Below are 12,216 nucleotides of genomic sequence, written 5' to 3' on the forward strand. Positions count from 1 at the left end.
ACCTGAAATACGTTCCCAATAGGGAGGAACCTCAATTTGTCTCTGAAAAGAAACGTGGTTAAAATCCAGTGGTGAAGGAGAAGGCATAGAGTGTCAGTCTTAGTGACAGAAGCATATTATTGGTCAGGAAAAAAAATGGTGATTTTGAGCCAGGGGAATCTTCCCCTTGTCTAAAATTTCAAATGCTTTTAGGAATAAGTTTGTTTGCTTGGTAGCCATTTTTGACTCGGTTAGCTTTGTCAAGTAAAATCACACAGTAAATTTATTACAGGTGCAATAACGAATATGTACTTTGGAAACAGGAAGAATTAGGTAATTAAAAATGTTGTGATGCTGAAAAGCATGACATTGTTATCTTAAATTAACAGTGCTCCAATACAGAGATGCTTCTATTTTTATAGCTTTCTAAATTAATTGCTCATAATCTGGCATGGCTGAAGCTGTCAGGAAGAAGAATCCTAATGCCGTGAGCCCCGAAGGCCATGGCTGGTTTTTCGATTGCAGTTTCTCCCTGCTCACATAAACCCAGAGTGGCACCAGCTTTGTGGCAGGAGCTCATCAGGAGTGAGCTCCCAAATGCTGAACAAGTCAAGCCACCCAGCAGATGAAACCTCCCCGAGGTCTGCAGGTTTGGGTTGCTGGCACCCTGATGTCCAGCAGACCTGGAGCCCGGCCTCACCCCATCAGCCACACGCCAGCAAGGAGGTGAACATGCTTTCCTCTCCACTTCTCCTGGGCTTTAACAGTGTGGCATCCCTGGATGTGCAGTCTGGGCTGCTTCTCTCTTAATCATGTAAAAACATGTGTCTGGTCTAGGCCAGCTGTTCGGGCTCCCTCAATAGCGGTGAAGAAAAGGTACCTCCAGAAGGCACCTCATCCCTGAGGCTCTGGCACCCATTTTAGACTAGAACGAGTTGCCTTCTGCAGATCCTGCTCTCTTTTTATTGGCTATAAAAAGTGCATAGACTAACTCACATTAAATGTTTACACTTTAGGTGATTAAAGTTAAGTGACATGAATCCTATCTTTAACGTCACATTGTAAGCTATAGCTTTTCCTTCAATTATCTACAAAAAGAGTACACTGTGCCCCATCACATCTTTTACTACACCATAATGATATGTATGTTTGTTGTTGTTTCCTTTAGCTACTATTATTCAATATTTAAAGTTATTTGTTAATATCAGGGGAGAAATGAATATAATACTGTTTCTGCACAGCATCCTAATATTTCCATCTTCTTCGTTTTTGAAAGACAGAACTTCATACTGCTTTTCTAATCCAGCAAGACTCACAACTTGTTTTTTCCCAGTGCAGATAGCTTTACAGCATCATCTGTGGATGAGAAACATTTCACTGAGTTCAGGAGGATCCTGTGGCACTATAAAAACCATGAGATAGTGACAAAATGAAAGATCAGACCCAAATGACAAATGTCTCCTCTGGGATAGGGTGCCCTAGAGCACGGCTTATCTGGAAAATGGTTTTGCTTTGATTTGAATGGAGTTACTTGAATTAAGATGGTCCTCAAATAAGACCACCTTTTTCACTGTTTCCCTCTGGCTTCAAATACCACCAAGCTATGGTGGTAGTTATTTTCTAGTTATTGTGCACTAGGTAATAGAAATAGAAAATATGTGAATCCATGAATTTGATTTTTAGTTTCCTGAGGTGGAAACAAAACCACTCCCTACCTATTCTTTAACCTTAGAATAGTAGCTTGTGGCTTCATAATTTATGCCACCAAATGGAAAACATGATCCCTAGGCTCCTCCTATCATTCCCTGGATGACCCACCACACAGGTCACCCTCCTTGGACTGCTTCTTGCAATGCTGGAAACTGTCTCCCAAGTAGCCTGGTTAGAGGGCAATGCTACATGCCATGGAAGTGGTAGGACTACAGATCAGCTTTTCATTCTGCACAGAAACCAAGCCAAAATCTACCACAGCTGTGTGACATGGAAGTCTGTCGAGCTGCCGTCTTTGAGGCAGAACTCAGTTTTGAATTTCCTTCTGCCTCAGCATCAAGAACTTCCACAGCCCCTCCTCACAGATGCTCCTGGTGATTCAAAAGAAAACGAGGTCTCTCTGAGTATGTCTGGCTGTCTACAGCGCTGACACCTTATACCTGAGCTGCCAACAGACCCTCCCTCCCAGTCAGTGGGTGCTGGAGCTGTGTTCCCAGGGAAGCCTCGGGCAGGAGCTGTTTCACCCCAAATGCAGTGCAGATGGGGGAATTCCAGAGGCAGAGACACCCTCTCCATGTTCCACTGGGTCTCTAACTGGGTGAACTGCCAGTTCTTACCCTGTGGTTTCTTTTCCAAAACTAAGACCGGAGTTGTATTGCTATTTCCCTGGTGAGCACCTGACGAGGCGTTTCTCCTTGAGATGGCTGCTAGAGGGGTGGGAAACAAGGAAAACTTGATGTGGATGACATGAACACAGTCTTGCTGGGTTGGAGAACAGAGGAGATGAAGAAATACCTATGTATTTCAAATTATGCCCATCTTTTTTTCATTCCCTGAACTGTGGGTTGAGTCTGTATAGCCCTCAGTCAAACATCCGAGTCCATGTAAAAGCTGCAAGTCTCATAAGCTATGTTCATACTATCAAGTCAAAAGGCCAAGGACTGTTTAGTAAGCTGAATCCAACTAGTCTTCTACAGCTAAACTTTTCCCCTCTGCACCCCTCCCCTCCTCAGAATACGACTTTCTCCTTTTCACCTGCTAGGGGCCTGCTCCACGGCATTCCCAGCTATTGCTGGATGCTGTTTAAGAGCGTGCTAGTTGGCCAGCTCAAAATCACAACAGGGAATGTGGTAAAGTTCAATAGGACTTGCCTTACACACAAATGGATCAATGAAAATACTCTGAAAAGGCAGCTCTCCCTTTCAGACTCTCTCCACACTGAAAAGGGATGTGCTCAGCTGAACACTCACAGCAGCCTAAAGCTGATGCACTGGGACACAGGAGGAAGCCTTCATCTGAGATTTTTCACTGTGTTTGAAATGACAGACTAAAATAGGCTTTTACAACTGGCATCAATCACTTTTACCCCTCTGAGTCAAGGTCTCTTGTGTCGTGTACAGTCCAAACAGTCCTGAAGGACATCACTCTGCTCCCGCACAAGTACAGCTGAAAACCACTGATGACGCACTGGTGAATACAGGGGATCAAATTAAGTCCTGGGCACCAAGTGCATCTCAGTGAAAATATACCCCGGCCAAGACTAAGCTAAGAAGTTATAACGTACTGCATCATCACTAGGGAAACAGACATGTACAGAAGTGGAGTGAGAGACGTCACAGTCCTCCTGAACAGTTCGGGGGAGATGTGCTTAATAGGAACACACACGGCTGGAACGGTCACAAAACCTATTTTAGGCACCTAATGTAGGTTGCGTATGTCAGGAGGCCGATCTGTCCGCATGGTCACTGCACAGAAGTAGGTGAACCCTTCCCAAAGGTGATTTAAAACATCTAAATTAAGGAATATTTAGGTTCCCAATTTGGATGCTCTGAGTCTTCCTTCAGAGGTGCCTCTCCTCACTGACTGTGCAGAATGAGGCTCCTAATTTAGGAACATGATGCACTCCTAAATTAGGAAGGGAATTACTTAAGGGCTGTGATTTACTCCTCCCTTCTGGCAGCTGAACCTGTCACGGCATCCGACTGAGTCCAGATTCTGATTACAGTAATATTGGTGGCAATTGTGGAGTAACTTCATTCATTTACAGTAACAGAAAATCTAGATCAGTAGAAGTGATAGAGTCTGATTTGTGACGCTGAAATTGTCAGAGAATCGCTGATACTGGAATGTTTGCTTCTGACCAAAAATTTTGAGACAAAAATCTCCAGGTTTCTAAGCACATGGAATAACTTTAGGCTTTGTTTACTATCATGCCACATGTGCAGAGTATGAGGAAATGATAGTAACTCGTTAACAGACTGTTCGTTCCACAGCCATCATCTTACAGGAGCATCCAACTGTGGCAGAAAGAAACCTGCATCAGACTGGAGAGTCTACAAGGAAGCAGAGACCAGCACGACATGCTAAATCAGACAAATGAAACTTACGGCTTCTTAACTTTCCTAGAAGATGTGCCACTACATACTTTATAAAAAACTTGATTGAGGGAGGGACGAAACTGCAATTTCAAGATACTTTTAAAATGTAATAGATTTCAGATGCTGTTCTATGGATTCACTAGCGTATTTGATTTTGGAATGCTTAATTTGCTAAGGGAACTGCTTCTTCCCTGGCATGAAAACACAATTATTAAAGCTCATTTCATTATTTTGGGACTGCTAGCACAATATTGTTTAACATTCCACCACTATGAATACACTGAAATTCTCTAATGATTAATAGGATTTGTTATTTTAAATAATCATGCTGAACCTTATTTGCAAGACTTATTAGGTCTGTAACTTCCAAATGAATAATGCATTTCTAGCTGTACAGCCAACTTTGGAGAATTCCTACTCATTTGCAGAATATCCTTCTCTCTGACTGCTTTGGGGACAATTATTTTGCAATGCAGAGCCCACAGCTGTGTATTGCATCTCATCCTATTGCCGTGAAAGGCATCCTTGGAGGGGGGACATTTCTGATCAGTTTTCAGGACTCTTTGCTCTTCACACTTAACACAGAACTGAAACATGTTCCAGAGTAAGTCAGAAAGGGCAGCCAGGAGGATGTTGTCACCTGACGTGGACAGCACCTTGCTGAGCCCGAGCCATGAGAGAGTCCTTTGTGGCCAAGCCCACACAGCTGAAGAGAAATTTAGAAGGGGGCTGTGAAGCCCAAACAGAGCTCACAGCCTCACCTGGGTATAACCCTTCCTTTCAGCCTTCCTCCTTGCACACACACTCTCCACCATGAGCTGAAAGGAGGTTTAAACAGCCACAAACCCAAACTGATCTTCACAATACAGACAGAAACATGATTCCCGTGTGGTTGCTCAAAGAGCAAAACACTCCGCGTTTCTCCCATGAAGACCACTCTGATTTCTCCTCTGCCCACCTCCCCTCCCCTCTTGCCCTGCCAGACCCCGGTGCGCCGAAGCTTTTGCTCGCAGACAGAAACCCACAGCAAAGCCCAGCTCCCCACCATCCTGCTGTACACACGCAGCGCTTCCGTACCGCTGCCTTCATGTGTGTTACCACCCCCTCATTAAATAACAGCAGGAGTGGTTTCAGCTGGAAACACTGTGATTCACAGTGATCTTCTGTACCCCGAACAAAAGACACTCCTGGAAGAACGTGCAGAAGCCCGATGCTAAGCTGCCACCACTTGATGTGGTCCTTGCCTTTCGCACCGACACTTACACAGACACAAGTGAGAGAAAAAACAAAGGGCAGCGCTTTGTAGATTCTGCTCTCCCTGGGTTTCAGCCACAGAAAAAGCTGGTTTTCAGCACAGCTCATCCCTGCATGTATCAAAAAGCCAGTCCCTTCCCATTTTCTATTCCCGTTGAAGGAATAACAGAAATTAAGACAGCTGGTTACAAATTCCCATTCACTTATTTTCTTCATCATAAAATCATACATGGACATGTAACAGAGGGAAAAAAACCACCAGAAACACATACATGTTCTGACGTGAAGGCAACCAGTCTGGGAATAGCTGCCATTCCTTTTTCTTTAACTTCTGGGAACATCTTGAAACGTGCAATCAACATAGCATACATGTTAGATATGGCACCACCTGGAGTCAGTCCACAGTAATATACTGTTACTTTTTCTATGCATCGTAATATTATTGCAGAACAAACGACAACTCTTGCTACACTTTTCCTAACTCTGATGTTAATGTTCCTGCCTAAGGGCAGATTCTTCTTCCTGATGCTCCTCACAGCTGGGTTGTGTAATAACAGAATCCACTACACCCAAATAACAATTTATGCAAGAAGTACTGCTGCAAAAAAATGATGAGGGTTGCCTTTCATCCTAATTTTTCTTACCATTTCTCCTTTAGTCCCCAGTCTTATCTTTCCATATGCCATCAACACATCATTCCCACTCTATGTGGCATCCAAGTGCAACCTAATCTGTGCTCTCCCCTCCCAAATTAAGGTGGTGTTTTCATGCCCTGGCTGTAAGGAAACACACACAGTGTGTCCCAACACAACTTCTGGGTCACTGGAGTGGAGGGAGGGAAAGAAAAAGGGGTCATTCCAACAAATATTTTTATTTGTTCTCTGATGGGAGCAAGGGCACAAGGTTACATGTGACTAACACTAGCCTTAAAATCACTGACATTCTCTGACTTAAAATACCCATTTCATGGGGGGAGTGTTTTATCCACTTCAAAATGGGTACATATTGTATTTCCGTATTTCAATTATCAATGCATAAAAAACGAGCACTTCATTTTTCCTTTCTGAGCCTTTTACAAACTGAGTCTCTGCGTCTGTAGTGGAACAATGTTCGGCTACACATGAATGCTGCATGAGCACTATGGGAATATAATGCAGAACCTGAGGCAGAGTCTGAGTACTTTTAGGTACGTACGCACACATAAAATCCGTCAGTTTTATCATGTATATATACTATATATATATATATATACAGATTGATTATATATTGATGTTCACACACATGTATTTATATAAAGCAAAAGTGTATACTGATCATGTTTTTAGACTTTTAAATGAACAGGTCAGTGTGCAGCTGAGGTAGAGTTCAACCAACCCAACTTTCTCTCATCTAAAAATGGAGTGAAGACAGGCACTTCCAGAAGATGGTTCAGCTCATCCTAAGGTAGCTGCTTGTGCGAAGTGGGATGACTTGCCCTGCAAACACATCCATCCCTCTCCCTTGAATACATGGGAGCTGCTGTAACTAGCCCAGGGCAGACACCAAGTTCTTGGACAGCCGAAGTGAGAGAAGATGGCTGTCTTCAAGGCCAGGCTGGATGAGGCTTTGGGCAATCTGATCTAGTGGAAGGGGTCCCTGACAATGGCTGGGCTGGGGGATTTGGATGGTCTTTAAAGTCTCTTCCAACCCAAACCATTCTATGAAGATAAAATCCACCCTTTAAGCAGATCAAGGTGGCTCTGCTGAACGCAGCGACATTGTACCATGTTACAACAGCAGGGTATCTGTGCTAGCAAATTTAACATCGTTTTGACTTTTGTAAGATTTTTATTTATCCCACTGGAGATATACACACTGTTCCACAGCCCACAGAAATTGTGCCCTTTGTTTCTCATCAGTGTCCTAGCTCTGCTCTTGCAGTAAGGCTGCCCCTGCTCTGGGCTTTCCCTGACTTCACTGGCCCTCCTGTGAATCCAAGGGAAAATGCCACAGAGGGATGGCATCACTGGCATGGTGATCAGCACAACTTGGGCTTTTTCTTCCCCTTTGAACTATCTTGAGAGGTATGAACATATTCCTATACCTCTTTTCACAAATGACAAAACAAGAAATGTAGAGATGAAGAGGAAATGCTCCGGTACCTGTCCCTAAAAAATGCAGATGTCATGTAACGACTGTTGTTGATGATTTAGGTGACTAAACTAAGGTATCCAGCTTGAAGAAATTTGGCCTATCTTGTCCAAAGTCATTGGCTCAGTGTCAAAAGAATCAAGACTGGAATGTCAACTTTCTTCAATACCGGGCTTTCCTGTCAGTATTTATTACCTAGCCATTTCACCTTAACCTTACTAATAAGCCCACACTCTGCCTTTAGTTTTGCAGCTGTATTTACACCCACAGTTCATTGCAGGCAACAAAACACACCTACAGAATTTGGAGAACCTGATCAGGCCTTTGTGTTTTGCATGTATTGATACTGCGTATTTCATTCCAGAGGACGCAGAGAACCTTTTCTCTGCAACAGTAAGGTCTTCAGCTGGAGCTGTTGTGGTTTGAAATGAGAAGACAGCAGGGAGATGATTTTGATTATTGCCTGAAAAAGCAGAACCTGCTGAGGGGGGCAGCACTGTGAACGACCAGCACATGTACATGCCTGTCAGACAGCCCATCTCCACGCAGGTTTCAGCTAGATGAAGGAAGTGGCTTGTGATACACGTTTTCAGTTGGGCTTGTGATACACATTTAGATGCTGCCCTGTGTGGTGGAGGCCACAGTTTTGGTAGGTTCTGCAAGCTGTCAGAGCTTTTGCTCTCAGTGCTTTTTAAATAAGGACTCAACAAGAAGCAATGTAAATTTTTCTCATCTTTTTCTCCACCCCTGCGGCCGAGAACAAAACTCCTGCACTGCTTCCCAGGTGTGCATTCAGGTGTGAGAAGCTGAAGATTAAGCCTTGCCTGAGCTTCTGCACAGCATGAACTCTACTCTTCATGTCCTTGGAAAGCTGAACATCCTTGGCTGTTATCAGCGAGGCCTTTCCTTTGCTCTAAACACTCCTTCCACTCTCCATTAGGTCAATGAACTTTCTTTCCAGAAGGACTCCTTTCCCACTAACTATCAGTCCATTCTCTTTTGACAAGCTAAGATGCTAAAGCCCAATGTCAATTCTTTCAATTTTTTTGCAATTTGGTGAGATAGATAGGCCAAAAATGTTAGCAATGAAATCCCAGAGTAAGATCGGAGGTGACAAGGAGCATAAATCAAAAGACTAAGTGGAATGACTAAAAAAAGAAAAAGCCTTAACAATGTCGTGTTTATCAGAGTCAATGATTGTCTACAGTTAATCACACTTATTTTCTTCCTTACTGACCTGCCCTGAAGGAACCACGTTTCTGAGCCTGTAAACACTCCAATTAACTAGCCACCCAAGTAGCCCCACTGAGCTCAACAGGCCAGCTCACAGGTGGAAAGCTAACCGCATACTAAAATGTTGGCAGGGTCTTACCAACTCCACTGTTAAAGGGATGCCATGTCTTTCCCTCTTGGCTCCAATTTCCCCTGTGGTGGTGGAGAGCATTGCCATGTTTCTTCCCTCCACTATTAATACAACAGTCTGCCTATTTCATGTAATCCATAAAAAGTGGGGGCAAAGCCAAACCGCAAGACCGATGTCTCTTCTGATTATGTTTCCCATGTGTCATTACAGCTGCTCATAATGCAGTGCCATTTGCTCAAACAGACCCTCATAATCACATCCCCGAAATTCATAAGCATGCAATACTTTATCTCAAAGAGGCCACTGGTGGTTATTAGCAAGTGTCCTCTCAAACATGCATATTTAATTATGTTTACTCTTTAACTACGGAGGATGTCATACAACAGTCTGAAAAATAAAGAAAGCTTGAAATGTCATGTACCAGGTGAAAATATCCCATCGCCACAGCCCCCTGGCCAGCCAACCATCTCTCTCATTTTCCTTAGTGTGACATATTCCAAAAGTACAAACACTGGAGCAATTTCATAGGTGAACCTGAAACGTAGTAATGTCCACATTTAATGTTTTCATCTACAACACTAACACATCTTTTTCCAATATTACATTACATCACAGCCACAACATACTCTATCTTGCACTGGGTACAGTTCTGTCTTACAATACTTTTGATAATCCTTCTGATTTGACGACAGATGTCTAGAAGGAGAAATGCTGAGTGTGCTTCAGACTGCATTTCCACCCATTTCAGTGAAACGAATCTTTCCCACCTCTTCCAGGCTCAAGGCTTTGCCCTATATTCAAGAGCGGCTGGGCAGAGCCAGAATTTTGCCTTGCAAAAACTTGTGTGCACGTCTAGAAGCATACATGTCAGCAGCCCTCTTCATGATGACAAGGCAGTGCATGAAGCTAAGCAAGTGCACAAAAATGCTTCCTAGTCCCAAAATGAAAAAAAAAACCACCCTCACACTAAATTCTGCACCTCTTACAGAAAAGCGATGGCTCTAACCACTCTGTGTGGACTGTACATAATCACTCTACACGAATGCAACTTAGCACCTTTCATTTTACACATTTATGCATGCAAAATGCTGAAATATTTTTTTCTGTCTATTTTTTGAGGAGGTAGCAAAACCAGTACCATATTAATATGATGAAAATTTACAGAAGACAGCCTACAGGACAATGTTGAAAGTCTTCCTGTGAATAGCTGTAGCAATCATTTAAGAAGCAATTGTTTTTCCAGAAACCTTAACATAAAAGTATTCTTTCTTTCAATCAGCTACAGCAGCTAGTATTTTAGAGTACAACTGTAAAATTATATTAAATATTATTACAGAAAGAAAACCTGCTACTTACATATTAGTATTTGCTGTTGATGTCAGCCAGTCTGCTGCCAATCCAACCATATCCAATCCAGTTGAAAGTTGATTAAAATATCTAGGGTGCCCTGCATAAGATGACAAATGTTATCAAAAGGCTGATGACTCTGAATGAAACTACTCAGTGACTAACGGTTTATTTACCTCCAGATTTCTATAGAGAAGGAAGTGCTTTCAAGGTATGAAACAAAGCAAATAGCAATAAATACATTTCTTGGAAAAGGCAGGATTTCTCTTCTTCCTCATTCCAAACTCAGTAAAATCAGAGTAATTACACTGAACGCAGAATAATGAATTCCAACATTTCCTATTATCCTCTCAATATGCCTTGAAAATTAGCACATCGCTGCCTCACAAAAATAGCTGTTTGCTCCTGCTAGCGTGTCACATGTTGTCACTGGATGCGTTTTTGCCTGGCTAGGTTTGAAAGGCACACACGAGACACCATCTGAAGCGCTTGCCAGTACGTATAACATCAGTGATGAATGGCTAATGATTATAATAGGCAGGGCGAAATGAGAAAATGGAACATTTTGGTGACTGCTTTGCACATGACTCAATGGCTGATGATTGTACGAAGATGGCAGGGAAGGTGGCGGTCCTTGTCATTTCTTCCCTGTCAGAGTGTAATTACAAATAGCCTGGCTGCTCGCAACTGTGATTTTAAACAAACCCTGTGAAAACCAGCACTTGCTGCCCCAGCAAAATGATGCACAAGAATATACTCAATAAGCTGACAGTCTATTTACCTGGTTAATCTAATTGGCTCCTGATTTTTTTCTAAAATCCTGCTAGAGATTTTTCTTAAAAACGTGTCTAGAGCCATTAAACCCAGGAACCATTAAAACTCCATTTTTACTATTTGCTCCCCACAAGCCCCTGTTAAGTGGCATAATTACCAGTACAAATTACAGATGGCTCACAATTACTTAAACGCTGTCCAACTCAAAGGAAGGCAGCGTCTGATTGGAAAACACCTGTCCTGACCCACAGACGACGCACCGTTATTGCCATCACGGAAAACAAAAGATAGAGCAAGATGATTGAGGAAACGTGGACCCAGCACCAAGAGAAAACTTATCTTTGGTCTCTGGTGGCCTCTTATCAGGCGCGGACACATGGCTGGCAGAACAGCAGAGGGAATTGCTCCCAGCTCCCACCTTGCAGCACACAAAGGCAGAGTAATCAGGCTGTGTGGGCAGACCAGAGCAGGGGATAAGGGCTGTGGGGGGGGGGCACACATGCAAAATCCAGCTCCCTCCACCCTTAACGTGAGCCGAGACCCATGCCGCTGCCATCCAGCCTGACTGCGTTCTGCACCGAGCCCTCCCCACCGGAGGCAGGGACCGACACCTTCCCCTGGTCCACGCTGCCCAGAACAAGAAGCCAAAGCCCCTCAGGCACTGAGGGATGCTGCCGAAAACTGGCAGGATGAACAAGATCTGGCCCCTGCATGCTCTCGAGGGGGGTAGGTGGGCCACGGCCACACGTGCACCCTGCTGCCATGTTCAAAGCCACGGCGATCCTGTGCCAGGGGCTCTGCCCGCAGAGGAGTGCATGTCCCCTTACGATGGGATTTTGAGAGAGATTTCTGTATTTATAGCTCAGGTTCAATCTCACAGCCGGCCTCCAAGCAGGTTCCCAAATTCTGCCAGAAAGCAACAGAAAATGAGGAGCCGGAAGCTTGTGGTGAATCTGGGCCACAGGAAGGCTCAGAGAGGCTAGAAAAACTGCTTTGGAAATAAATCCACACTGAAAAGCTGTGGAATAGCAGAATTCATATTTGCAGCTGCAGTGTCTCGGCGGCTCTCTGTCAGCCCCGTATTCAGCCCCAGGCAACAGCCCTGTTGTCACTGCTTGTTTTTTCAAGGAAACCTCACAGCACACCTCCCGCTTTGGGAACCGCCGTAGGAACGGGGCCGGCTGGACGCGGAGGTCAGAGCAACTGTACCCTGGAGGGAGCGAGGCGGGGGGAGCAGCGCTGTGCTCCTACAGACGTTAGTACGGTGGGGGCAGGAGCTGC

The 12,216-nt window shown here is 44.1% G+C and overlaps 1 protein-coding gene across 1 annotated transcript in view; it reads right to left on the reverse strand.

The window, feature by feature from the left end:
* Window positions 1–11,648, reverse strand: part of LOC104514094 (glutamate decarboxylase 2-like) — a 32,871-nt gene extending 21,223 nt beyond the window's left edge. The window contains exons 1-4 of the mRNA XM_010157646.1: window positions 11,477–11,648; window positions 10,171–10,261; window positions 9,236–9,348; window positions 5,594–5,709 (exon numbers count right to left, since the gene is read on the reverse strand). Coding sequence (XP_010155948.1) covers window positions 5,594–5,709; window positions 9,236–9,348; window positions 10,171–10,261; window positions 11,477–11,648 — 492 coding nt within the window. The remainder of the gene's footprint in view (window positions 1–5,593; window positions 5,710–9,235; window positions 9,349–10,170; window positions 10,262–11,476) is intronic.
* Window positions 11,649–12,216: the final 568 nt, after the last annotated feature.

This window comes from Eurypyga helias, unplaced genomic scaffold, assembly GCF_000690775.1.
Source record: "Eurypyga helias isolate BGI_N326 unplaced genomic scaffold, ASM69077v1 scaffold17160, whole genome shotgun sequence".
Classification (NCBI taxonomy): Eukaryota; Metazoa; Chordata; class Aves; order Eurypygiformes; family Eurypygidae; genus Eurypyga; species Eurypyga helias.